General features: G+C 38.5%; 1 protein-coding gene across 5 annotated transcripts in view; it reads right to left on the reverse strand.

Annotated features, from left to right (window-relative positions):
* LOC122730830 (UDP-glucuronosyltransferase 2A1-like) overlaps positions 1–26,822 on the reverse strand; it is a 235,081-nt gene that overhangs the window by 97,729 nt on the left and 110,530 nt on the right. The window contains exon 1 of one of the 5 annotated variants that reach the window (XM_043970302.1): positions 8,386–8,619. The exons of 3 other annotated variants lie outside the window; for them this stretch is intronic. In XM_043970302.1, the coding sequence (XP_043826237.1) occupies positions 8,386–8,599 (214 nt within the window). In that variant the 5' untranslated portion in view covers positions 8,600–8,619. Of the gene's footprint in view, positions 1–4,403; positions 5,151–8,385; positions 8,620–26,822 lie in introns of those variants that run through there. One more of the 5 variants, XM_043970306.1, reaches the window with a different exon arrangement.

Here is a 26,822-nt window from a genome sequence, read left to right on the forward strand (position 1 = left end):
CAGGTGCAAACCAGACCTGCATTTTTCACACAAGCTGTCTGCATTTTTGTGTATTTTTGTCTATAGTGTTTTATCCTGTTTTCTAGTACCAAATGGATATCAATAAGTAAAGATTAATGTCCTCTTAACAATTACCTGACAGGTATAGAAAATGTGTCCTGTCATTGTGGTTATTGGGTTTGAAAAAATCCCTCCCAAAGTAGTCAATTCTATAGAACAAAAATTCCCCTTCACAAGCTTTTTTGTAATGAGGTTTCTACTGTGATAGATGAAACATAGTTTAGGGATATAAAGGATCCTAGAAGATTAAATGTACAATTTTAGTTACATAAAATGTAAAAGTTTTTTTTTTTCACAATCAAATCCAATGTAGCTGAGATCAGATGGGGAATATACTTGGGGAAAACATTTTCATAATTTCTCTGATAAGAGTTACAACATATATAAAGAATTGATTCATATTGTAAAGAATATGAACTATTTTCCATTTGATGAATGGTATAAGGATATAAATACAATTCTCAAGGAAAGAACAAGATATAGCAATATAGAACAAAATTACTCCAAATAACTTTAAGTACACAAAAGAAAATGAAAACAAAATAGCTCTACCTCATAACCATGATGTTGGCACAGATGACAAGAAAGGAAACAAGACAAATATTGGAAAGGTTATGGGAAAGCAGGTACACTAATTTATTGTTGGTGGAGTGATGAATTGGCTTAACCATTCTGGAAAGAAAGATGCATGGGCCTATGCCTCCAAAATTAACAAATTATGCCTAGTGGTTAACCTAGCTACACCCCTGCTACACCTTTACCCCCAAAGAAAGCAAAGAAAGAGAGAGTATATCTCTACATCCAAAAATATTTATAGGAATTCTTTTGGAGGTAGCCCCAAACTGGAAAATAAGGAGCTATCTTATTGTGAAATGTTTAAACACTTTTTACCATATAAATGAAACTGAATATCACTGGTTCATAAGACATCTTGAAATGCCCCAATTGACAACTGTTGAAGGGATATGAATAGGCAGTTTACAAAAGAAGCAAAGCTATCTATAGTCATATGAAAAAATGATCAAATCATGATTGATTAGAGAAATACAAATTAAAACAACCCGAGGTAGCACCTCACACCCACCAGACTGGCTAAGGTGCTACTCTTCCTCTGTTTCAATTGTGTCTGATTCTTTGTAACCCCATTTGGGGTTTTCTTGGCAAAGATGCTAGAATTGTTTGCCATTGCTTTGTCCAACTCATTTTCCAGATGAGAAAACTGAACCAAGCGGGGTCAAGTGACTTGCCCAGGGCCACACAACTATCAAGTGTATGGGGCCAAATGTGAAGTCATGAGGACGAATTGTCCTGACTCTAGGGACAGCACTGTATCCTCTGTGCCCTCTAGTTGCCCTGGGTTACCATGATAGTAAAGAAAAATGACAAATTTTGAAGGAGACATGGAAAAATTGGGACACTAATGCACTGTTGGTAGAATTACAAACAGATACAACCATTCTTGAGAACAAGTTGGAACTATGCCAAGGGTCGATAAAATTGTAAGTGCCCTTTGACCCTGCAATACCACTGCTAGGAGTGTATCTCAAAGTGGTCAAAGGAAAAGTAAAAGGACTCATAGGTAGAGAAATATTTTTAGCAGTTCTTTTTGTGGTGGCAAAGAATTGGAAACTTGGGGGATGCCCATCAATTGAGGAATGGATAAACAAGATGTGGTATGTAATGTGATGGAATAATTCTGTTTTGCTGTAAGAATGTGAAGAATAGCTTCAGAAAAACCTAGGGGGACTTGTATGAACTGAAGGAAAGTGAAGTGAATAGAACCAGAACTTTGGACATATTAACAGCTATATTTTCTGATGATCATCTTTGAATTACTTAGGTATTCTGATCAGTGAAATGTTCCTAAAGTGTTAGGCAGGACTTATTATGAAAAATGATAATCACCTTCAGAGAGAGAACTGATGGAGTCTAAATATAGACTGAAGCACATTTTTTCACTTTCTTTTCCTTTTAAAGGTTAAAAAATTGAGGAAAATAAACAAATAATAAATTAAAAGAGAACTATAAAATGCACAATTTCAGAGGAAAATGGGAAGGTCTCTATGAATCAATTCATAGTGATGAAAGCAGAATACTGTGTGCAATGATTAAATTTTAGAGAAAAATAACTTTGAAAGATATTTTAACTATGATCAATGCAACAAGTCCAAAAGAATGAAGGGCAAAACATCCCTCACCTCTTGACAAAGTGATGATAAACTTAAATGAAGAAAGAAACATACATTTTTGGATAAGGTTAATATGGGAATTTTTTTCCAGACTGTCGAGATATGTACTGAGGAATTTTTTTTTTTTTTACAAATTTCTCAGGGTGGATGTGGAAGTGAGGGAATGGGAGGGATCAATTAATAATTTAAAAAGACTCACTTGACAAATTAAAGAAAATTATAAGTAACTCAGAACAACAATATCACTGAATGAGAAGTTTAAGGGAACTTAGAGTTCAACTCCCAGATTCCAGAGATGAGGACAATAAGACCCAGATAATGTGACTTATTCCAGGTCATAGAGAGAGTAAATAGCAGAAATAAACCTATGATCTTTCCAGTTGTCCTTTCCTAATGAGGGAGAGAGTATGAGTGCAGTTTCTGGACGTGCTGAGTTTAGGTGTCTAGAGGAATAAGCATGTGGAACTACTGAGCCCATTGAAAGTACAAGAATGAAGTTTCAGAAACAATCTAATTGAAGGTTGGATATATCAGTTTGGGAATCATCTATATAATGTAATTAGATGAAATTTCAGTCAGTAGGAGGAGCTCCCAACACTGATGGAATCACAGGTGTGAACCCCAGTGATACCAATAGCATGCAGGGTCTTCCAAAAACTTTAATATATAGTAGCTAAAAGGTGCTCAAAGACTGTTAGAACACTGTCTGTGAGTGTGTGCGTGTTTGTCTTTGTACATGTATGTTTGTATATTGTGAAGATGTGTCTTTGTTTATAGGTGCAGTAATGTTAATAACTTCTGCTCTGTATATGTATATGTATCTGTGATGTCCACATGTGTGTATGAATATGTAGGTCTGTCATCATATTTACATACCACCTTGAAGTTTACTGACCACTTGAAAGTATGTTGCGTGTATTATAGAGGACAATAGTGTTATCATTATCCTCATTTTATAGATTAAGACACCAAGGCCCAGGGAGATGAAGTGATTTGGTCATGCAGCATGTGAATATTGAATAGTGTCTAGCACATAAAAGGGGTGGGTGAAGAAATGGTTTTACTACAATTGTCTAATCTCATCTAGAACATGCTGTTTGAGATGAGAAGTGATGGACAATTTGGACTCCAACATCAGGAATGTGCCTACAACAATGAATGTAATGGAAACAATGTGTGAGAAATGGTTGATTGATCTAGATGTTTTCCAGGTATCAAAGAGGATTCTTAGGCTAATAAGCTATCAGATCCCTATGAAGATATTAGGCAAAAGAGGGAGATTTATTTATTTGGGGGTGTCTTCTGCAAAAAAATGAGGCAGGCCCAATAGCTAGAAGTTATGGGGAAGTAAATTTGGCCTCAATAAAAGGAAGAACTAACTGTGTTAAGAGTCACCAGTATTCATAGCAAAATTGCAGGATATTAAATAAATCCCCACAAGTCATTTGGTATTCCTTTGTCTTACCAAGGAACATAGTAGGAAGAGATAAAAAGAGAAATTCCCATCAAAGTAAATGCAGACAATAGAAAACACTTGGGAGTCAACAAGACACACGAACATAATTATGGAATCCTCATCTCAAAAACAAAGACATCTAAATGATTGGAGAAATATTAATCAGTAATAGATAGGTGCAACCACTGTAAAAATAACAACACTAAAGAGGACGCATTATCATCTGTTTTGCTACTCTGCCACCACACTCCATTCCAGGAGGACCATGAGGACTCTGTTGGATTAACAATAGAATCTTTCTACGTGTATTATATCCCCCATTAAAATGCTCCTTCAGAGCAAAGGGTTCTCTTGCTTTTCTCTTTATACTACAGAACATGGCACAGTGTTTCACGTGTAATAGATGCTTAATAAAAGCCTTTACACTTGTTCCTTGATTCATTGTTACTCTGCTTTTCTGTTTTGACTAGATTCTAATTTGAGTCTATTTCATAAGCACTTGATGGCAGTGTTCATATTTTATGGATAAGTGAATTATTTTGTCACAAAACTTTCCATGTCAGACTCCAATAAAGAAAAGAGACCATGATTCCTTTCATGACATGAAACACCTGCCCATTTACACTAATATACATAAGGAGGTTAGGAAATCACTAAATAAGTTTGACATGTAAACCATAAAGTGACAAGAGACTTACCTAACACATCACTGTAAAACTGATCCCAGTCCTTCATATCAAAATTCTGAAACCAAAAGTCAAAGTAAATGAAGAAAAGCATATTTTTCACCCGTTCCATAAATGTCATCTTGTCAGTCAATATTGTCATGGCTACAGGTATATAGGAAGGGGGAGATGGGAGTCCTCCACAGTATTTTTCAAATGTATTGCCCATGCTGAATCGTAGACTGTATACAAAGGGTATCCCAAGTATCTCTGCTATGAGCTCACCACAAGGGCACATAGCATCTGAAATAACAATTTCATATCTGCTTTTCTTCAGTGTCTTCATAAGATCTTTGTTCAAAACAGCACTTTCACACTGCTGTTTCACAAGTCTTGAATACTTGAAAAACATTCCTTGCATGGCTGCTCCATATTCTAATGGTGAAAGTTTTCGCCACTCATTACTCCAAAGTGTGATCCAGTTTTCAAAGAATGAAGCCAAGTCCTCTGGACGTGTCTCCACAGGAAAAACCTCAAAATGGAGAGCTGATGAATTACTGGCATCAACAAAAACAGTAGCTGAGGGTGCCACCACAGTCACCTCATGGCCCCTCTCTATGAGCCCATCCAGGATGTTCTTTAAGTTGATCCAGTGACTATACTCCATGGGCCATACCAGGACCTTCCCACAGGACCCACAACTAAAGCAACACAGCTGCAGCAGCAAAAGAGCTAAAACCCATTTCTCAGACCTCATGGCTATTCCTGCTTTACAAACTACTAGGGTCTTCCCATCATGAGCTCCTGCTTATATCACCAACAAGGAGGTTAAAATATAACTGATATTTCTAAATTCCTCATCCAAATAATCATAGTGATAGCCAAAGTGACGTCTGATTCAATTTTGCAAGAAGTTAACATCTGGCACAGCTTTCAGGGAAAAACAATTACCTGGTGCCTGATAAATATCTCTGGTTTCCACAAAGTCTATTGTCTTATCTCTTATTAGTCCTTTAACAAGGGGGATTCTTCAGGGACCAAAGAATCATTTTAATCACTCTGAGTTTAAATTTTAATGCTATTTCATTCCTTTAAGGGAAAAGTTTTCATAGCAAAATGGTCTCCTTTCCCTCTATCTCACTTTTATCTCAAGCTCCTTTGCCCTTAGATTTCAAGTTGAAGGACCTGGAATAGATCAAGGAAGCCTGGAATTTGAGTGCTGAGAGACCTCAATAACAATCTACTGCAACTTAGGCAAAAAGGAATCTGCAGTATAACATTGCCAAGGAGTTAATACACAGCCTCTCCTTTAAGACATCCAAGGACAGGGAACTCACTTCCTCTTAAGGCTGCTTCTCCATTTTGGTGCAGCTCTAATGGTTAGGAAGCTTTTCCTGACACCAAGACTTACTTTTTCTCTTTATAATTTCCACCCATGGGTTCTCCCAGTTCTCCTCTTTGGGAACAAATAGAACAGTCCAATCCCTCATCCATGTTACCCCTCCAATACATGGACAAACTATGGTGTCATGCAACACGTGTCTGTCTCCCCACACACACACCCCAAATCTGTTTTGCTCTAGGAACAAGGGTCACAAAGAGTCAAAAACAACTCAACAACAACAACAATAATGATCTAAATATAAGAAATTTCTATTCTAAATCTTCAGATTGAGAGTTAAAGGAGAAGGGTGTGATCAAAGGGAACAATCTACCCAAAATCAAGTCTTATAGGCATGGAGCCCCATGGTGTGGGAGAATTCACCTCCATCACTGCCTGAAGAGAGGAAGGCATAGAAAGGAATTTGTTGTTGTCTTGTCACTTAGTTTTGACCCTTTGTGATCCCATTTGGGTTATTCTTGGCAAAGATAGGGAAGTGGTTTGTCATTTCCTCCTTCAACTCATTCTATTCATGAGAAAACTGAGGCAAATGGGGTCAAGTGACTTGCCCAAGGTCACATGGATAGTAAGTGATTGAGGCTGCATTTGAATTCAGGTCCTCCTGACACTGACAGCTAGGTGGCACACTGGAGAGAATGCTGAGCCTGGAGTCAGGAAAACTTATCTCCTTGAAGTCAAATGCAGCTTAGGCATTTATTGGCTACGTAACTCTGGTCAAGTCACTTAACCCTGTTTGCCTCAGTTTCCTCATCTATAAAACCAGCTGGAGAAGGAAATGCCAAACCACTCCAGTGTCTTTGCAAAGAAAACCCCAAATGAGGTCATAAAGAGCTGGACATGACAGAAAAACCACAATCTCCCCACTCCTGAGTCTATCTGCTGAAACTCCCTATAGACACATAGAAAGGAATACCAACCAGCTGTCTTTTCTCTCCACATTTCCACCAGGTAGTTACAATGGGAAAGTGACTAGAATAGGCATTTGGTCCATGTTGTTTCTCTTATCCCAGTTCTGCAAAGTAATTTGGGAAGCATCCCAGAAACAGGAAGTTGGCATTAGCCCCAATAACAGCCAGAGGGGAGTTCTGGAAAGACCACTGGGATATATAGTTAGAGAACCTATGCCAAAATCCTGGCTCTCCTGCGTACTCCTCCTGTGGCCTTAGGAAAGACTCCAACTTCTCCGGGTCTGAGTTTCCTCATCTACCAAATAAATGGATTGGGGTAGATGTGCTCTACAGTTGTCTTACAGTCCTGGATCTGGGGAGGAGAGGACAGATCTTGAATGGGAAAAGAAGTTTAGTTTGTAGTAGGAGAACTTGTAGAAAACAGGCAAGAAGAAATAATCAGGTTCAAGGATCATGAAGGCCTAGAACTCATAAGCTTGTGCCACCTTACTTTCAGAGACAGGCCCAGATGCAGACTGGGATGATAGATGGAAGAATCAATTTTTACACCAAGGACAGAACCAGCCTCAACATTTGCTAATGATTTGCTTCAGAAAAAGTCCTCAAGACACAAAGGAATGGGTCAAAAATAAGTGAAAGCTTGCATCAGCCAGAATTATTGAAATATACCTGACTGTCAGATCAACACAGGAGGCCTGAAGCATGGAGAAGATCTTTAGACACTTGGTACTGAAAGTTCTTATTCGAGAAGCCAAGGCAAAGGGAAGGCTAAAAAGGGGCAGGACCACTGAGAACTTCACAGAAGCCAAAGGGAGGCATCTGTGAGGGTCCTTATGGCTGAATAGTAAGTGAAACATCAGTGGATTTGAAGTCAAAGGATTCATATTCATATTCTGTTACTTGTGTGACCTTAGGCAATTGACCTCACTTCTCTGGGTCTCAGTTTCCTTATCTGAAAAAAAAAAGGAAGGTGTTGGGATCAGAGAAATAAATAAGAGCACCAGGGATCCAAACCCTTGAAATAGCTAATGGAAGAAAAAAAATGGAGGTCATAAAAGTGTGTATGGAGGAGTCATAAAGCTGAAAGTTAGGACAGGTCAGAACAGGTGATTTACATCCATGTTTTTTTTTTTGGGGGGGGCAATGAGGGTTAAGTGACTTGCTCAGGGTCACACAGCTAGTAAGTGTCTAGTGTCTGAGGTCGGATTTGAATTCAGGTCCTCCTGAATCCAGGGCCAGTGCTTTATGCACTGTGCCACCTAGCTGCCACTCCATGGTTTTTCTAATGAAAATTACTTGTTCTCAACTGGTAAATAAGTTGCTCAGTTCTGCTAGAACGGCTAGGTAAAGTAAATACATGCCAAGATTTTGCTTCTCTACACTAAGCAAGTCTTCAGTGAAAACTTCCCCAAGTCGCTCTCTCTCTTTTTTTTTTTTTTTTAGTGAGGCAATTGGGGTTAAGTGACTTGCCCAGGGTCACACAGCTAGTAAGTGTTAAGTGTCTGAGGCCAGATTTGAACCCAGGTACTCCTGACTCCAGGGCTGGTGCTCTATCCACTGCGCCACCTAGCTGTCCCCCCAAGTCTCTTTATATTCTAACGCGAGAAGGTCATAACATGGGGTAGTAAACAGTAATTCCCTTGACAGCCAGAGCAGAAAGAAGCATTACTTGGTGCAAAACCCCTCTGAAAACCATCACTCTTACCTAATACTTCAGTGAAAAGCTGGTCCCATGATTTATCTAATGACTGGAATCCAAAATCAAAGACAAAGGAAAGAAGCATATTCTTCACCCTCTCCATAAAAGTCATCTTGTCTGTCAGTCTGCTATAGGTAATAGGCACATAGGAAAGTGGAAGTGGAAGTCTTCCACAATACTTCTCCAACTTGCTCCCCAAACTGAACCGGAGACTATACATTGAAGGAATTTGAAGCTTCTCAGCTATCAGACCCCCACAAGGAAATGCAGCATCTGAGATCATCAAATCATAACCAGTTTCTTGGAGCTTCTGCATGAGTTTCTCATTAAAGACAGCACTCTCACATATTGATTTCAAAATCTGGTCAACAAAGCTTTTATATTCCTGAAGTTTTATCATTGATTTCCAGTACGTACTATTTGGTATCTCATAAAGCAAGTCATTCAGAGCCCTTTTTATCTGATATTCTACTTCTTCTTTGGTTTGTGGTCCAGGAAAAACCTCATAGTTCAGCCCTGAAGATGTGGAATCAATGAGAATGGTAACAGAAGGCACCAACACAGTCACCGCATGTCCTCTCTGTACCAGTTCATTCAAAATGGTCTTTAAATTATTCCAGTGACTACCCTCCATAGGCCACACCAGCACTTTCCCACAAGATGAAAAGCTGAAGCAACAGATATTGAAGAGCAGCAGAACAAAAACCCACTTTTCAGACATGAATCTTGCATGTTTGCCCATTTCGTCTTGGTCTATGCCATTCAGTCACTTGGTGAAAATCTAGTTTAGATCTAAAATAAGTTAAAAATTAACCTTTATTTAATAGTTAACTGAAAGTCATGGAGAATGAATGATGTCATTGTACTTATCTTATCACCCTCCCCAATATAAAAATATTTCAAGTTCCCTTAGAAAATATAACATTTGATAGATAGGATCACAAAGGCTTAAAAGGACAATTTTATTATATAAAATTAAACCATTTTTTCCATTAGCAAACAATATAAATTAGATTATAAGGGAGACATATTAGAAGGGAAATATCAGGGATATAATTTCTCTGATAAAGTTTCCAAGATATATAAGGACATGATTAATCTTTTTAAAAATATGAGCCATTTATCATATGATAAATTATTAAATGATATGAACTGCCATTTTTTAATTTCAATTTTATTTTCTGCAGCAAATTAACTAATTCAGTTCTATTTCCAAATTAGCTATGAAAACAGACATTTTTTGAAGAAATGAAAGTTTTCAATTTTTCCCCAAATCCAACCATAAAACAATATGCTCCAAAACTAACCATAATTGAAATTCAAATTTAATCAAAACTGAGGTTCCACCTCATATCCATCAAATTGACATAGAAAAGAAAGAGAGAAATGTGACAAATGTGGGAAGGTCTGTTGCAAAAGAGGGAGGAGCTGTTAATTGTTCTAGTCACTTTGGAACACATTTTGGAAATAGGCCCCAAATGTCATAAAACTGTGCATACCCTTCATACTTTAGTGATACCAGTATTTGAAGGAAAATAAGATTCATCCCCACAAAACTTTTAAAATCAGCTTTCTTTGTAGTGGCAAAGAACTGGCAACTGAGGAGGCTCCCATAACTTGGAGTGTAGCTGAAGAAATCAGTATATAAGTGTAATGGAAGACTATTGTACTATAAAATGAAGAATCTCATAGATGCTTGTATCTATGAATTGATGCAGAATAAAGTGGGCCAAATTAGGGGGACAATTCATGTGACAAAAAGTGTAATAATATAAAGACAAACAACATTGAAAATCACTAATTATAATAACTAAAATGGGCAACCATAATTCAGAGGATGAATGGAGTATGCGACTTATCTCCTGCCAAAGCGGTGACAGTAATTTGTTTTTCTTGATTTTGAATATTTGTTATAAGGGCTTGGTTTACATCTTTTTCTTTCTTTTTTCAATAAGCAGGTAGTAAAAAAAAAGAGAAAAAAAATTTCTTCATTAAAAAAAAGTTGTAAAAAGATTCAACATGGGGCAGCTAGGTGGCGCAGTGGATAGAGCACTGGCCCTGGAGTCAGGAGTACATTGAGTTCAAATCCGGCCTCAGACACTTAACACTTACTAGCTGTGTGACCCTGGGAAAGTCACTTAACCCCAATTTCCTCACTAAAACAAAAATAATAATAATATAAAAAAGATTTCAACATCATAAACAGCTTCAATCATCCTCTGATAATGAAAATCAATTGAAGCATAAAACATAAGGAGAAATAGTTCCCCAAAGGAATCACTTTCCAAAAGTCCCAGCATAGTTTCCAAGTAAGAACTGTCATATTCCTGATTTCATTAACCTAGAAGATATGTAGAACATCCTGCAGGAAACCTATAATAACTCAAAGGAATTTAGACAATCCAATCACACAGGAAACACCAAATGGATGAAGATGTTGACTGCCTAGATATCAACATGCATGTGCATGGATAGTCTATAGAGCTTGTCCATTAGCATATAAATTGGGGACAGAATTTTTCAGTTGATTCAGTTGTGTCCATTCTTCATGTCCCCATTTGAAGTTTTCTTGGCAAAGACATGAGAATGTTTTCCCATTAACTTTTCCAGTTCATTTTACAGATGAGGAAACTGAGGCAAATAGGACTAAGTAACTTGCTCAAGGTAATACAGCTAATAAGCGTCTGATGTTGTATTCACTCTATTGTTTCAGCAGACTACAGATGACCACTGAGTTGGTCTCAGACAATAAGAGGAAGAAGAGAGAAGTCCAGATGGCTTTAGAGAAATGCTAGAACTACTCTAGTGACTAAAAGTTTCCTGTGACAACAGTGGCCAATTTTGTCAATACTGACATTCTACTAATTTTGCTCCATGGCAGAGAAATTCAGAATTCAACTGCCTGCAAAGAAGTTAAGATGAGTATCTCATATGGTAAAGGACACACTTAAGGCAGATGTGAGTAGACTGCAACCCGTAGCCAGCAAGGTACTCTCAAGAAGAACAGAAGTAAATTACATTATCAGGGAAATGGTGTGAAAAGATTAGATGATGGGCTGGTCATGAAACAAGAATGGAGAATGACAGGTAGACAGCTAGCATGCTTCCTCTACCAAAATAGATCAGCAGGTTTTGGGAGCTTAGACTAGATGGCCTCTGAGGTCTCTTACAGCCCTGGATCTCTGTTCTTATGGATTGTAAAGTTGGCTGAGCACACTGAAAAGTTAAATGTCTTGCCCAAAGTACCACAGCAAGTCTGTTTCTGAGGCAGAATTGGACTCCAATTATGCTTGCTCTTTATCATTTGTTTATCAATAAACATTTATTATTAGCATCTGCTAAGTGCAAGACACTAGGCTAAGTGTTGGGGATACAAAAAGAGGCAAATCACAGTCTCTGCCCTCAAGGAACTTACGATCTATTTTGGGATCCCTTTCAAGCAAATATATACAAAGCTAGCTATATACAGGAAACATAGGAAATAATTAAGAAGGGAAAGTATTGGAATTAAGAGGGATCATAGTGGAGGTAGGAGAATGAATATTCTAGGCATGGGGTCAGCCAGAGAAAAATCCCTGAGCCAAGAGATAGAGTGTCTTGGTTGTGGAAGAATCAAGAGACCAGTGTCATTAGATCACAGTGTACATGTCAGGGTGTAAGCTGTAAGTGGACTGGAAAGGTAAGAGTATCATGACATGCTTAGAATGACAAACAGAACATTTTGTATTTGATCCTGGAGACAATAGGAAGCTACTGAGGTTACTGAGTAGAGGATGTCATGATCAGAGCTTCCATGGAATGGAATGGGTTGGAGTAGGGAGAGACTTGAGGTAGGCACACCCACCAGTAAGCTATGAGGAACTTCAAAAGAGTGGTGTCAGTGTTAGAGGAGAGAGAGGGGCATATTCAAACAGCATGGAAATGGAGGGCAAGAGATAATGAGGAAATCGGGATGTCTCCTACATTGTGAGCATTAGGACCTTGGAAGATTGTGTTGTCCTGTACATTAATAGGGAAGCTTGGAGTAGGGGAGGGGGAAGGGGGAAAGCTAATGAGTTTGATTATGGACATACTGAATATAAGATGTCTACGATATATGCAGTTCAAGGTGTCTGAAAGGCCATTGGAGATATGAGATTGGAAGTCAGCAGCAAGACTGGGGTAGGATACAGAAATTTGAGAATCATCAGTTTAGTGATGGTAAATAAATCCATGGGAGCTGATGAAGTCACCAATCGAAGTAGTAAAGAGGGAGGAGAGAAGAGGACTAAGAACAGAACCCTGAGGGAAATTTATGGTTATAGGGCACAATGTAGCAGAGCATTAAGCTAAGGACACAGGGAAGAAGTAATCAGATAGGTAGGAGGAAAACCAGGAGAGAGTGGTATCCTGAAATCCTAGAGAGGAAAGAGTATCAAGGAGGAAAGAGAGATATCAGCGGTGTCCAAGGCTGCAGAGAAGTTAAGAAGAATGAGCACTGAGAAAAGACCATTGGAATTGGAAACTGAGAGATAATTAATAACTTTGGAGAGAGTAGATTGGGTGGAATGATAAAATCAGAAGCCAGATTGTAAGAGATTAAGAAGACAGTGAGAGCAGAGAAAGTGAAGGCCTCCAACTAGACAGGCTTTTCAAGGAGTTTAGCTACCAAGAGTGACCATTAGCAGGGACATAAGGATCAAGGGAGGGATTTTTTTTCAGGACAGGGTTGTCATGGACATGTTTGTAGGAAATGATCCAGTAGAGAGACAGAGATTGGAAATAAATGAAAGACGGGATCAAAGAGGAGCATTCTGTTGGAAGAGACGGGATGAAATGGGATCACTTGAACAAGTAGAGAGGGGTTAGCTTTGGCAAGGAGTAAGGGCAGTTACCTGAAACAGGGGTAAAGGAGGAGAAAGAGGCAGAAGTCACCCTAGTGACAGGAGATGAAGAAGAGGGGAGAAGAGGGAGCTTATGGCAAATGGACTCCATTTTTTCCTGTAAAATATAATAAAAGGTTCTCAGCTAAAGGAGAAGAGGCAAGGGGTGATATGGAAGTTTGGAGGAAGTTTGGAAAAGCTGCTGAGGAGAATAGGATAGTGAGCTGAGAAGGGAGTTAGATTACCTAGCAATGGCGAGGCCCCTGTTGAGGTTAGGCAACATAAATTTGCAATGGCCTCATCCAGAACAATTGTGTGATTTTCTCCATCTTTGCTCAGCACTTTGTGTGGGTGAGAAGGTGATGAATAGTGGGAGCGACCTAAGGTTGAGACCTGGCTGGGCATAATAGATGATATGATAGAGGGGCTGAGGTTTCAAGAGAGGAGGACAGTGTAGAGTTGAAATGTCTCAACAAGGAGTCAAGAGAAGGAGCAGAGGTGAGAATGCCTAGTGCAGAAGAGATGACCTCAAAGGGTATTGAGGGATCAAGCCATTAGATCAGGGAGTAGAACAAAGAGTAGAGTTTTGAAAGGAAAAGCAGAGGCAGAGGTGAAAAGCCTATGGATTATGGTCAGATAAGGGTTTTTCAGAATTCTCGAATCTTGAAGTGATGCATTTGTGGATTGATGGCAAACTTGAGAGTATGACCATCATTGTGTGTGGCTGAGGTAGGGTGGAATAGGGCTATCCACTCTGCCAAAGTGAGGAAATTCATCAACCCCCAAGAGTTTTGCCAAGAAAATGTTAACGGCTTGAGAGCAACACATGGGATAACCTTGAGTAAGGTCGTTCTGGGAATACTATTTAAGAGAAGATGGGGTTCTGCCAGAGATTCTGGAGATGGGATTTTGAAGGAAGAAATTTGTGGAGTTTAAATAGGAAATTACTATTGAATGAAAAGATATATACAATTGTTAAGTTCCCCTCTTTAATTGCTATTACATCCTTCACCTCTCCCCATTTCCCATGTAGTGCTTTTAACATAGTTTGATGGAAAGAGCAATAGGACTGGAGTCAGAGGACCTAGATTCTTATCTGAGCTCTAACACTCCCTGCATGACTTTGAGTAATGAAATAATCACATTGATTCTATATCATCTTTTAACTGAGCCTAGTTAGGCTTTTTGTTTTTGTTTTTGTGAAGCAATTGGGGTTAAGTGAGTTGTCCAGGGTCACACATCTGTAAATGTCAAGTGTCTGAGGCTGGATTTCAATTCGGGTCCTCCTGACTCCAAGACTAGTGCTCTATCTATTGTACCACCTAGCTGCACCAATCCTATTTACAGTTGATTTATTTTGTCCTGTGACTTCCTAAGTCATGGTTGTTTGCCTCTGTACTTAGTTCAAAAATTCAGCTGGCTTCCAAAGAATTAAGTTTAGAAATTCAGTTTTCCTGTTAATCATTGTCCTATTCTTGCATCAAGAAAATCTGCTGTCCTTGAGGAATGTGGGTGGACACCAGGGAGTCTGGCTTAGCATCCTTACATCACCAAGCCATCCTTCAAGGATATATGGTTTGTTTTTCAAAGAAGTTTGGTCCACTAACTCCACTAACTCTGAAATGGACTCAGACATTGAACTTATCTTAGTTGCAGGAGGAGAGGGGTTGTTGCTAGCCTCTCATTACAAACCAATCATATTGTCCCTTATACCTCAGCTCTGTGACCAATCATATTGATCTTACCATTCATGGTGTTGAGGTCTTGTAACCAATCATACCTTGTTCCCCATCGACAAAGTCCTGTTCTTTTTTCTGTACTCCCAAAATGTATAAAAGAGAGTAGTCCCCCTCATTCAGAGTCTTAGCTTCACTGAAGAAACTGGGATCCTATTTACTGGTAAATTCCTGCTTTACTAATAAATTAATCATCTTCAGAACTTTGTACCTTATCTTAATTTTAACTGTAACAATCAGTTACTCTCTAGTTTTCTCTAGTATTTTGGCCAAGGAAATTCCAAATGGAGTCACACAAAGTTGTACATGAGACAACAACAACCACCATACCAGACCTGCTGACTGCTCCTACTGGAGCCATAGTCCCTGCCTCCTCTATGGTCACAGTTAATAAAAGTGAGTTCTCCCCACCAAGTCCTGTCAGATGGTTCAGCACCACAGATGTATTTGTTTTTTGTCAGTGGTAGTATCATGGAAAAAGAGTTGTCATCTGCTTTGCCAATATATCCTCTACCTACTAGGACCATGAGACCTCTCTATTGGATGAACAACTGAAACTTTCTTTGTGCATTATCTTCCCCATCAAAATGCTCCTTGACAGCAAAGGGCTGTCTTGCATTTCTTTTTATGCTGTATAACATAGTACAGTGCTTTTCATGTAATAGGTGCATACACTCCTTCATTTATTTATTAGTCTTTTTACCCCACTTCTTGGTTTTTACTAAAGATTCATACAAGAGTACTTAGCAACCACTAGATAGCAGTTCTCTGTATTTCTATTTTTCTATTTCCTTATCTTTGATTTTTATTAGTTTCACCTTTGTTGTTTAATTAATTACCAAATAATAAAATCTGATCCTTTTGTGAACTAAAGCTTAGAGACTCCTTTCTTATTGGCCTGGGAGAAATATCTAAAAAGGGCAGTTCAGAGGGGAGGGAGAACCTAAAAGGTCCCTCATATTTCTGGGACCCCAATATTAAGGTGAGTCACCCAAATAACACTCCAAATATCAAATTTTGGCCCTCACAGTTCTCATGTTTTATGAATCAGTGAATTATTTTGTCACAAAATTTCCATATCAGATTGTAATTAAAAAAACAACATGATTTGTTTTTTCCATTAAACTCCTGCCGATTCACACTGAGATGCACGTGGTCTCTTTATGGGGGACTGACATGAAATAGGTCTGACATGTAAACTATAAAGGGACCACAGGCTTACCTAATACATCACCGTAAAACTGATTCTAATCTTTCATATCAAAATTCTGAAAACAAAATTGAAAGTAAATGGAGAAAAGCATATTTTTCACCTGCTCTGTAACTTGCCAGTAATATTATCATGGCTACATAGAAAGGAGGGGATGAGAGTCCTCCACAGTATTTTTCCTAGGTGTTACCCATGCTGAATCATAGACTATAATAGACAAAGGGTTATTCCAAGTATCTCTGCTATGTGCTCACCACAAAGACACATAACATCTGAAAAAAAAATCATATCTGCCTTTCTTCAATGTCTTCATAATATCTTCATTCAAAATTAGAGTTCTGAAACTGCTGTTTCACAAGCTTTGAATACTTGAAAAACCTTTCTTGCACAGCTGAAGCATATTCTAGTAGTGAACGTATTTGTCACTTATAACTCCAAAGTGTGATCCGATTTTCAACAAATGAAGCCAAATCCTCTGGACTTGTCACCACAGGAAAATCCTCAAAATGCAGAACTAATGAATTACTGGAACTAACAAATTTCCCAACTATGGAGATATATATTGAGGAATATCTTTTACAAATTTCTCATGTTGGATGTGGAAGTAAGGGCAGTGATAGGGACAAATTAATAATTTAGAAAAACACTTAAAAATAAAAAAAAATCATAAGTAACTCAAAATCATAGTACCACAGAATGAGAAGTATAAGGGTCCTTAGAGTTCATTTAGTCCAAGTCTCGGATTTCAGAGACCCAGATAATGTGACTTGTTCAAGGTCACAAAGAGAGTAAATAGAAGAAACAAACTTATCACCTTCCTAGTTGTCCTTTTCTAAATGAGGGAGAGAATATGAGTGCAGTTTCGGGACATGCTAAATTTAGGTGCCTAGAGGAATAAGCATGTGGAACTACTGAGCCCATTGAAAGAACAGGAATGAAGTTCCAGAAAGTTTTGATGAAGGCTGGATATATCAGTTTGAGAATCATCTATATAATGTAAATAGATGAAATTTCAATCAAGGGAAAAACACAGAAAAAAAAAGAAAATTGCTAAAGACAGAGGCTTGGGGAATGTTTCGATTAAGGGAACCAAACTTAGAAGAGTCAGAGAAGGAGCAGGTAGCAAGGCAGGTACAGAACCAAGAGTGTAGCACCAGTTTGGCCAGGGTTAAAATATTTATTGGCAATGAATAATAATTATGATTAAAGACTCACTGCAGGTCCTGACTCTGACAACTTCTGCTATATGACACTGGGCAAGGCTTCTTAATGTCTATATGCCTGACAGTTCTCTAAGACTAGGAATTACAATTTACTCATTTGCACCAGTAGGAGGAGTGACCAACACTGATGAAATCACAAATGTGAACAGCAATGGTATCAATAATAATGTTCTCCTTGTTCTGCTCACTTAAGTCAGCATAAGTTCATATGTCTTTCCATGTTTTTCAGAAATCTTCCTACTCTTCATTTCTTTTGTTTATTTTGCTTTGTAAGGCAATTGGGGTTAAGTGACTTACTTGCCCAGGGTCACACAGCCAGTAAGTGTCAAGTGTCTGAGGCTGGATTTGAACTCAGGTCCTCCTGACTCCAGGGCCAGTGCTCTATTCACTGTACCACCTAAGTGCCCATTCATCATTTCTCATAGCACAAAATTATTCCTCACATTCATATACCACAACTTGTTCAGGCATCTCCCAGTTGATGGGCATCCCCTCAATTTCCAATTCTTTCCCACCACAAGGAAACACAACATCTGAGATCATCAAATCATAACCAATTTCTTGGAGCTTCTGCATAAGTTTCTCATTAAATATAGCACTCTCACATTGATTTCATAAGCCAATTAATAAAGATTTCATTTTTATGAAGTTTTATCAATGCTTTCCAGTATTTACTATTTGGTATCATATAAAGCAAATCTTTCAAATGCCTTTCTAGGAAGTATTTTATTTCTTCTTCAGAATATGGTCCAGGAAAAACCTCATAGTTCAGCTGTGAAGATGTGGAATTAATGAGAATGGTAACAGAAGGCACCAACACAGTCACCACATGTCCTCTCTATACTAGTTCAGTCAAAATGGTCTTTAAATTAATCCAATGACTACCCTCTATCCATAGGCTACACCAGCACTTTCTCACAAGATGAAAAGTTGAAGCAATAGATATTGAACAGCAGCAGAACAGAAACCCATTTTTATGACATGAGGCTTGCATGTGTGCTCATTTTATCTTGGTCTATGCTGTTCAGTTACTTGGCAAAAATCTAGAGTTAAGGCAATACACAGGTTAAAAATTGACCTTACTTCAACAGTTAGCTGAGGAATGTGAAGAATGAGTGATCTTGTGCTTATTTTTTTTGTTCTTGTTCTTAGAATTATTTGCTTTAGTAAAACAAAAACACAACCTTTCTGGTTTTCTAATAACAAGATGTCTACTACCCATATATCAAAATAGTTCAAGTTTCCTTAGAAAATATAACAAGGGATAGATAGGGTCACAGAGAATTAAAAAGACAATTACATTATATAAAATTAAAGCATTTTTCTGTGAGCAAAATTAATATAGATAAGGTTATAAGGGAGACATATTAGAAGGGAAATATTAGAGATGTCATTTCTCCAAGATACATAAGAAAATGAATAACCTTTTAAAAATATGAGCCATTTCCCAAATGATATGAATTGCCATTTTTCTTTTTAAAAAATTCCTTCTTTTCTCTTACAAATTAATTACTTCCTTTCCAATTCCATATTAGCTATGTAAGCAGATAGTTTCCAAAGGAAGAAATCAGAGCTTTCAAATTTTTTCCCAAATGAAACCATATGAAAAAATGCTCCAAAACATAAACTATAAGAGAAATTCAAATTTAACTAGACCTGATGTTCCACTGCACATCTATCAAATTGACATAGAAGACAAAAAAGAAAAAATGACAAATGTTAGAAGGTCTGTGGGAAAAGAAGCAGGAGCTGTTAATTGTTCTAATAACTTTGGAAAATATTTTGGAAGTATGCCCCTAAAGTTACAAAACTATGAATACCCTTTCCATTTCAGTGGTATCATTATTTGAAAAAAAAAAGATTCATATCTACAAAATTATTTAGAGCAGCTTTCTTTGTAGTGGCAAAAAACCCCAAAACCTGGCAACTGAAGGGGCTCCCATCAATATGAATGTAATGCAAAGCTATTGTGCCATAAACAGAATAAAAGTGAGAATTTCATAGAAACCCACATCTATGAATTGATGCAGAATAAAGTGATCCAAATCAGGGGAACAATTCATATGACAAAAACAACAACATTATAAAGACAAACAACTTTGAAAATGACTAATTATAATCACTAATATGGCCAATCATAATTGAGAGGATAAATAAAGCATACAACGCACCTCCTGCCCAAAAAAGATGATAGACTCAAGATGCAGAATATATTTTTGGACAGGGCCAATGTGGGAATTTGTTTCCCTTGTATATTTGTTACAAAAGTTTTGTTTATCTTTTTTTCTTTTTCAAGGCAGGTAGTGAGAAAAGAAGAAAAACATATTTGTTCATTGAAAACAAATTGTAAAAATATTCAACAACAAAAATAGCTTTTTCTATGATCTCCTGATAATGAAAGTTAATTGAAGCATAAAATAAGGAGATACGTGCTCCCCAAAAGTATTTATCTCACTTTTAAAAAGTCCCAGCATAATTTCTAAATAAGAGGAATTGTCATTTTCCTTATTGCATTAACCTATAGGATATGTATATCCCCCTAGAAGAAACCTATAATGACTCAAAGGCATTTGGACATTCCAGTCACAAAGGAAACACCAAATGGGTGTAGAATTTCTATTACTTAGATATCAACATGCTTTTGGATGGACAATCTATAGAGTTTGTCCATTAGTCTGTATATTTGGGATGGAATTTTGCAGTTGTTTCAGTCATTTCCAACATTTCATGACCTCATTTGGAGCTTTCTTGGCAAAGATATGCTAATGGTTTTTCATTACCTTTTCCAGCTAATTTTATAGATGAGAAAACTGAGGCAAGCAGGGCTAAGTGACTTTCCCAGGGTCACACAGCTAATAAGTGTCTGAAGCTGGATTCACTCTATCCACTTTCCCACAAGAGAACAGATAGCTATTGAGATGGGCTCAGAAATTAAGAGAAGGAAGAGAGAAGTCTAAATGGCTTTAGAAAAATGCTAAGACTGCTTTAGTGACTAAAAAGCTTCCTGTGACAACAGTGGTCAATTTTGTCAATACTAACATTCTACCAGTTTTGCTGCATGGCAGAGAGATTCGGAATTCAACTGCCTGCAAAGCAGTTAAAATGAGTATCTCATATGATAAAGGACACACAAAAGGTACATGTGAGCAGACTGCAACCTTGAACCAGCAAAGTACTCCCCAGAAGAACAGAAGTAAAATACATTATCAGGGGAATGGTATGAAAAGATTAGATGATGGGCTGCTCATGAAAAAAGAATGGAGGATGACAGGCGGACAGCTAGCATGCTTCCTCTACCAAAGTAGATCAGCAGCTTTGGGGAGGTTAGACTAGATGTCCTCTGACGTCTCTGATTTTATAAACCATAGCTGCCTGAGGATGTTGAAAGGATAAATGTCTTGCTCAAAGTATCACAGCAAGTATGTTTCAGAGGCAGAATTTGACTCCAATTTATGCTTGCTCTTTACCATGTTTTATTCATTTATCCAATAAACATTTATTATTAACATCTACTAAGTCCCAGACACTAGGCTAAGTGTTGGGGGTACAAAAAGAGGCGAATCAGAGTCTCTGCCCTCAAGGAACTTACAATCAATTTTGGGAGGCCACATTCAAGTGAATATATACAAAACCAGCTATATACAGGATAAATAGGAAATAACTTGCCCAGTGTCACACATCTGTAAATGTCAAGTGTCTGAGATGGGATTTGAACTCAGGTCCTCCTGACTCCAAGACTGGTGCTCTATCTATTGTACCACCTAGCTGCACCAATCCTATTTACAGTTGATTTATTTTGTCCTGTGACTTCCTAAGTCATGGTTGTTTGTCTCTGAACTTAGTTCAGAAATTCAGCTGGCCTCCAAAGAGTTGAGTTTAGAAATTCAGTTTTCCTGTTAATCACTGTCCTATTCTTGCATCAAGAAAATCTGCTGTCCTTGAGGAATGTGGGTGGACACCAGGGAGTCTGGCATAGCATCATTACATCACCAAGCCATCCTTCAAGGATATATGGTTTGTTTTTCAAAGAAGTTTGGTCCACTAACTCCACTAACTCTGAAATGGACTCAGACATTGAACTTATCTTAGTTGCAGGAGGAAAGAAAGGGGTTGTTGCTAGCCTCTCATTCCAAACCAATCATATTGTCCTTTATACCTCAGCTCTGTGACCAATCATACTGATCTTACCATTCGTGGTGGTGAGCTCTTGTAACCAATCATAATTTGTTCCCCTTTCTACAAAGTTCTGTTCTTTTTCTGTACTCCCAAAATGTATAAAAGAGAGTTGTCCCCCTCATTCAGAGTCTTAGCTTCACTGAAGAAACTGGGATCCTATTTAATGGTACATTCATGCTTTACTGATAAATTAACCATCTTCAGAACTTTGTGCCTCAGTTTATCTTAATTTTAACTGTAACGATAAATTATTCTCAATCTCCTCATCTATGAAAGTGGGATTTAATATGGGGTTTCATAATCTCTCTGAAAATGTGATGAAGTATGATCTCTCTCCTTAGGGAGAAAAGCAGGAAGGGTAAAATATGAGAGTCATAATTCTTCCTTACAAGCCCTAGGTGGTGACAGATGCCCCAGTATCAGTACAAGTATCTAGTAGAGGACACCATTGAGCTGGGTCCTGAATTGTTGGTATAATGAAGAAAAATATCAAAACCTGTTGGTGACCTGCTGTTTCTGTACCCCATCCCAACCCCCTTAGCCCTATTGTACAACATCACATTTCATCTACCTATAGCATTTGTTCATGCAACAATTGACTAACTGGGGTCCTTCTTGAATCAATCAGTAAATTGTTTGGGGATTGATCACTATAGAAAAGAAGCTTTAAAAACTGGTAAGCTTTGGCTAATCAGAAGAATGTGCCATCAAGAAGCAGTCTGCAACCCTTGCTTGGAAACTCGTAATAAGGGGAGCCCAAAAAAAAGAAAAAGAAGAAGAAGCAGTCTGGGACCAGTGAACAGAAAAGCTAACTAAAGCAAGCCTTATCTTCATTTTGTCCATAGTTCATTCACCTTTTTATGGTACCACATGACATTTATCTGACAGTAATCCCAGACATCTTTTCCTTGCTTTCCACAAGGCCAGATACAGGACAATGTATCATTTATTGTGGGTTGTGTGCATGTGACAGCGATGACCCTAATGAAGCTCTGGTGTAAAATGAAAGGAAAACATGTAGCCAAACTGTGCCAGGATGGGAGGGAGAAGGGAGTAGCAAGAGAGCTTGGGAACATTGAACCTTGGGTGGAGGATGTTCTGCTGATCTGATAGGACCCTAACTACCTAAATGGTTTATCAGTCTAGGCATACTATTCAGAGCCTCAGCTTGAGGGACGTTTAAAAGAGTTCACTTGCAAAACATTTCTCTGATGTTAGTTTCAGGGACTTCATCTCTAGAAAATAGGGCAAGTCAAGAAAACAACTTCAGGGGGCTCCTCCACCCTTACCTGAAGGAAGCAAGACCACTGAAAGAACAAGGCAGACCCTCCCTGACCTAATCTTACTTCTGTTTCCTTAACCTTATTCTATTAAAGAAGCCATTTGATGGATTAAATATTATTTATTATAAATACCTATGGTAAATCCAGTCCTTATGTTTCCACATGACCTTTTGGCTGTGGCAGTAGGACACCCTGGGAGTCACATAGTAGAGAAGGACCTTTCCTAGCTCAGGGTTGGGAGTCTTTGTTAGAGAGCTGTGCTCTTTACCTGAAGGAATAGGAAGGAGCCATTTTGTGCCTCCTGTCTAAATGGTGAATGACTAATGAAGCAGCTTTATTTTATAAATCTGCCCTGTAGATGCCTGCCGCATTATTAACTTGGTAAGGATTGTGAAGGGGAACCCTAAACTTGTCTTTTGGATTTGCCATATTTTCTGGAAACACTGGAACCAGAGCATGCAGGAGGTCTTCCACGCTGCCCCACCCTGCTGCCAGCTGACATAATTTGTTGTTTGCACCCCAAATTGGATTCCCTATGTGTCACTGGGAGTCAAGACAGTCACCAGCCAGTCTGTGAGAAGCTGGGATAATACTTGTGCTACTGCAGTTCTTGGCAGATAAGCATACCCTCTTCTCTTCATAGTCTAGCTGCTCCCAAGGGAACACAATGAGGCTTTTGCCAACACTGTGTTCCTCCCTGTGGGCAGTGGTGGTCTCATTCTTTTTCATCCCTTTGCTGTACCTGATGTCCTCTCCCCTGTCAGGCCCGTACCTGTTATCCCCTCCTCCCTTTGACCTGTTATCATTGAATTATAAACAGTAAAATTGGGGAACCATTTTGGTTCCATATGCATGTTCATTTGTCACATAATAAACCTGGTTTTCAAATAAGACTGGTGATGTTGTGATTGCCATTTGACAATACCCAGACCTCGGGGCAGCTTGGTGGTGCACTGGATGGAGGGCCAGACCTGAAGACAAGGAAGAGTCCTCTTCATGAAATCAAAAAGGGCCTCAAGACCTTATTAGCTGTGTGACCCTGGGTAAGTCCCTTTTTTCACTGAATAGAATTTTATTTTCCAATATATATATATAAACAAATTTTGACATCCATTTTTAAAAAACGTTGTGTCCCAACTTCTCTTCCTCCCTCCCTTCCCACCCCCCACCCACAAGAACTCAAGCAATTCAAAATAAGTTATACATGAGTAGTCATGGAAAACATTCCCACATTAGCTAGGTTGAGAGAGGAAACAGTCAAAAAACAAAACCTCAGATTAAGGAATTGTCAAAAATTTTTAAAAATAAAAAAAAATATGTTTCCATCTGTTTTCAGATACTATCCATTCTTTCTCTGTAGATGGATTGCAATTTTCATAAGTCCTTCAGGATTATATTGGATCACTGCCTTGCTGAAAATACCTATGTGCTTCCCAGCAGATCATCTAACACTATTACTGTTATTTTATATACAGTACATTTCACTCTGCTTCAGTTCATTTAGGTCTTTCCAGGTTTTTTCTTATAGAATCTTGTTCATCATAACCTGTATATAGTACCTTAAATTTGACAAAGAATTTTCTTCATATTAGCCCAGCAAAGTAGGTACCATACGTTTTGCCATTATCATCAATCATCATAACTATTTCCCTCCATCCTATTCCCTTCCAGTGATATTTACTCTATTTTCTATCTTCTTTTAACCTATTCCTCATCAAAAATGTTTTACTTCTGACTATCCCCTCCCCTGCTCTGCACTCCCATTTTTTACCCTTCCCTCCTTATCTTCTTCCCTTCCTACTTTCCTGTAGGGTTAAATAGATTACTCCTCCCAATTGGGTGTGAATGTTATTCCCTCCTTGAGTCCACTCTGATGAGATTAAGGTCTTTGAGCTAATTCTGTGTTCTAAATTTTTCTTCCCTCCCTCCCTCCTCAACCCTCCCTATAAAATCAAGCAATTCAATATGTCATACTTGTGCAATAATGCAGAACATCTTCACCTTAATTTAAAGTGTTTTGCTTCTTACTGCTTTCTCCCCCAATCTGCCCTTCAATCCTTCATCTCTTCTCCCCCACCCCTTATTTCCCTCCCCTCCCTCAGGGAAAAATATATTACTATACCTACTTGAGTATGTATGTTTTTCCTTTTTTGAGCCAATTCTGATGATATTAAGGTTCACTCACTCCCTCACTCCTTCCCCCTCTTCCCCTACCCTCTATAATCTTTTTTCTTGTTTCCTTCATGTGAACTATTTCTCTCCTGACTATCTCTCCCCTTCCTCTTCCCCCAGTCTATTCCTCCTACAGCTTAACCCTATTTTAAAGATGCCATCATAGATCAGCTAGGTGGCACCGTGGACAAAGCACCAGCTCTGGACCCAGGAGGCCCCAGGCCCAAATCTGGTCCCAGACACAAGACATCCCACCCTGTTTGCCTCACAAAGAACAAAATATAAATGCTTTACGGGTATCATCCCTTCATATTCAATTCAGACCTGTGTCTTCTGTGATTTCCTTATTGAGAAAGTTCTTATGAGTTCAAAGTACTATCTTTCCATGTAGGAATGTAAACAGTTTGATGTTCTAATATCCCTCATGAAGTCTTTTTCCTTTTTACCTTTTTATGCTGCTCCAGGGTCTTGTATTTGAAAGTTAAATTTTCTATTCACTTCAGGTTTTTTCATCACAAATGCCTGAAAGTCCTCCTTATCATTGAAGTCCCACTTTTTCCTCTGAAAGAGTATAGTCAATTTTTCTGGGTACATGATTCTTGGCTGTAGTCCCAGTTCTTTTGCCCTCTGGAATATCATATTCCATGCCCTCTGGTCCTTTAATGTTTATGCTGCTAGATCCTGTTTTGGCCTTATTGGAGCTCCACAGTATTTTAATTCCTTTTTTTCTAGCTGCTTGCTATATTTTCTCCTTGAGCTGGGAGATCTGGAATTTGGCTATGATGTTCCTGGAGGTTTTCCTTTTGGGATATCTTTCAGGAGGTAATTGGCGGATTCTTTCAATTTCTATTTTGCCTTCTGCTTCTAGAATATCAGGGCAATTTTCCCTAACAATCTCTCAGAGGATGGTTTCTAAGCTCTTATTTTGGTCATGGTTTTCAGGTAGTCCAGTGATTTTCAAATTCTGTCTCCTGGATCTGTGTTCCAGGTCAACTGTTTTTCCAAGGAGATATTTCATATCACCCTCTATTTTTTTATTCAGTTGGATTTGCTTTACTATGTCTTGATTTCTCATAAGGTCACTAGCTTCCATTTGTTCAATCCTAATTCTTAGGCAATTATTTTATTGAGAGAGCCTTTCTATTTTTTTTCCCATTTGGCTTTTCAAACTGTTGATTTTTTTCTCATGACTTTCCTTCATTGCTCTCATTTCTCTTTCCATTCTTTCCTGCATCTCTCTAAATCTTCCTTCTATCTCTCCTACTTTCTCTTCAAAGTCTCTTTTGAGTGCTTCCATGGCCTGAGACCAATTCATATTTTTCTTGGAAGCTTTGAATGTTAGAGCTTTGACCCTGTTATTATCTTCTTCTTCTGAGGGTGTATTGTGGTCTACCTTTCCCCCAAAGAAGTTTTTGATGGTCTGCTGCTTTCTTTGCCTACTCATCTTGGCTGCCTATTTCTTGGCTTTTAACTCCTTCTTAAAGTGTAGCGCTGCTTCCAGGACACACTGTTTGAGCTACAGTGTGGCCCAGGGGGTTATTGGGCTTCTTCTCAGCCTGCCTAGCCTGTGTGTAACCATGGCCACTTTCTCTTTGACCCAGAAACAGAAGTGTGATTGAACACTGATTCTCTATGGCTGGAAGCTTGGTGTACCTGTGCCCCTTCCCCACTGGGCCACCACCACTAAATTGAGCCCACTGGTTCAGAACCAGGTCACTTTGCCCCAACTCCAGCAGAGACTGCCTCCACTTCACCCCAGCCTATAGCCAAACCCCTCACCA

Source organism: Dromiciops gliroides, chromosome 6 (assembly GCF_019393635.1).
Source record: "Dromiciops gliroides isolate mDroGli1 chromosome 6, mDroGli1.pri, whole genome shotgun sequence".
NCBI classification, from domain to species: Eukaryota; Metazoa; Chordata; class Mammalia; order Microbiotheria; family Microbiotheriidae; genus Dromiciops; species Dromiciops gliroides.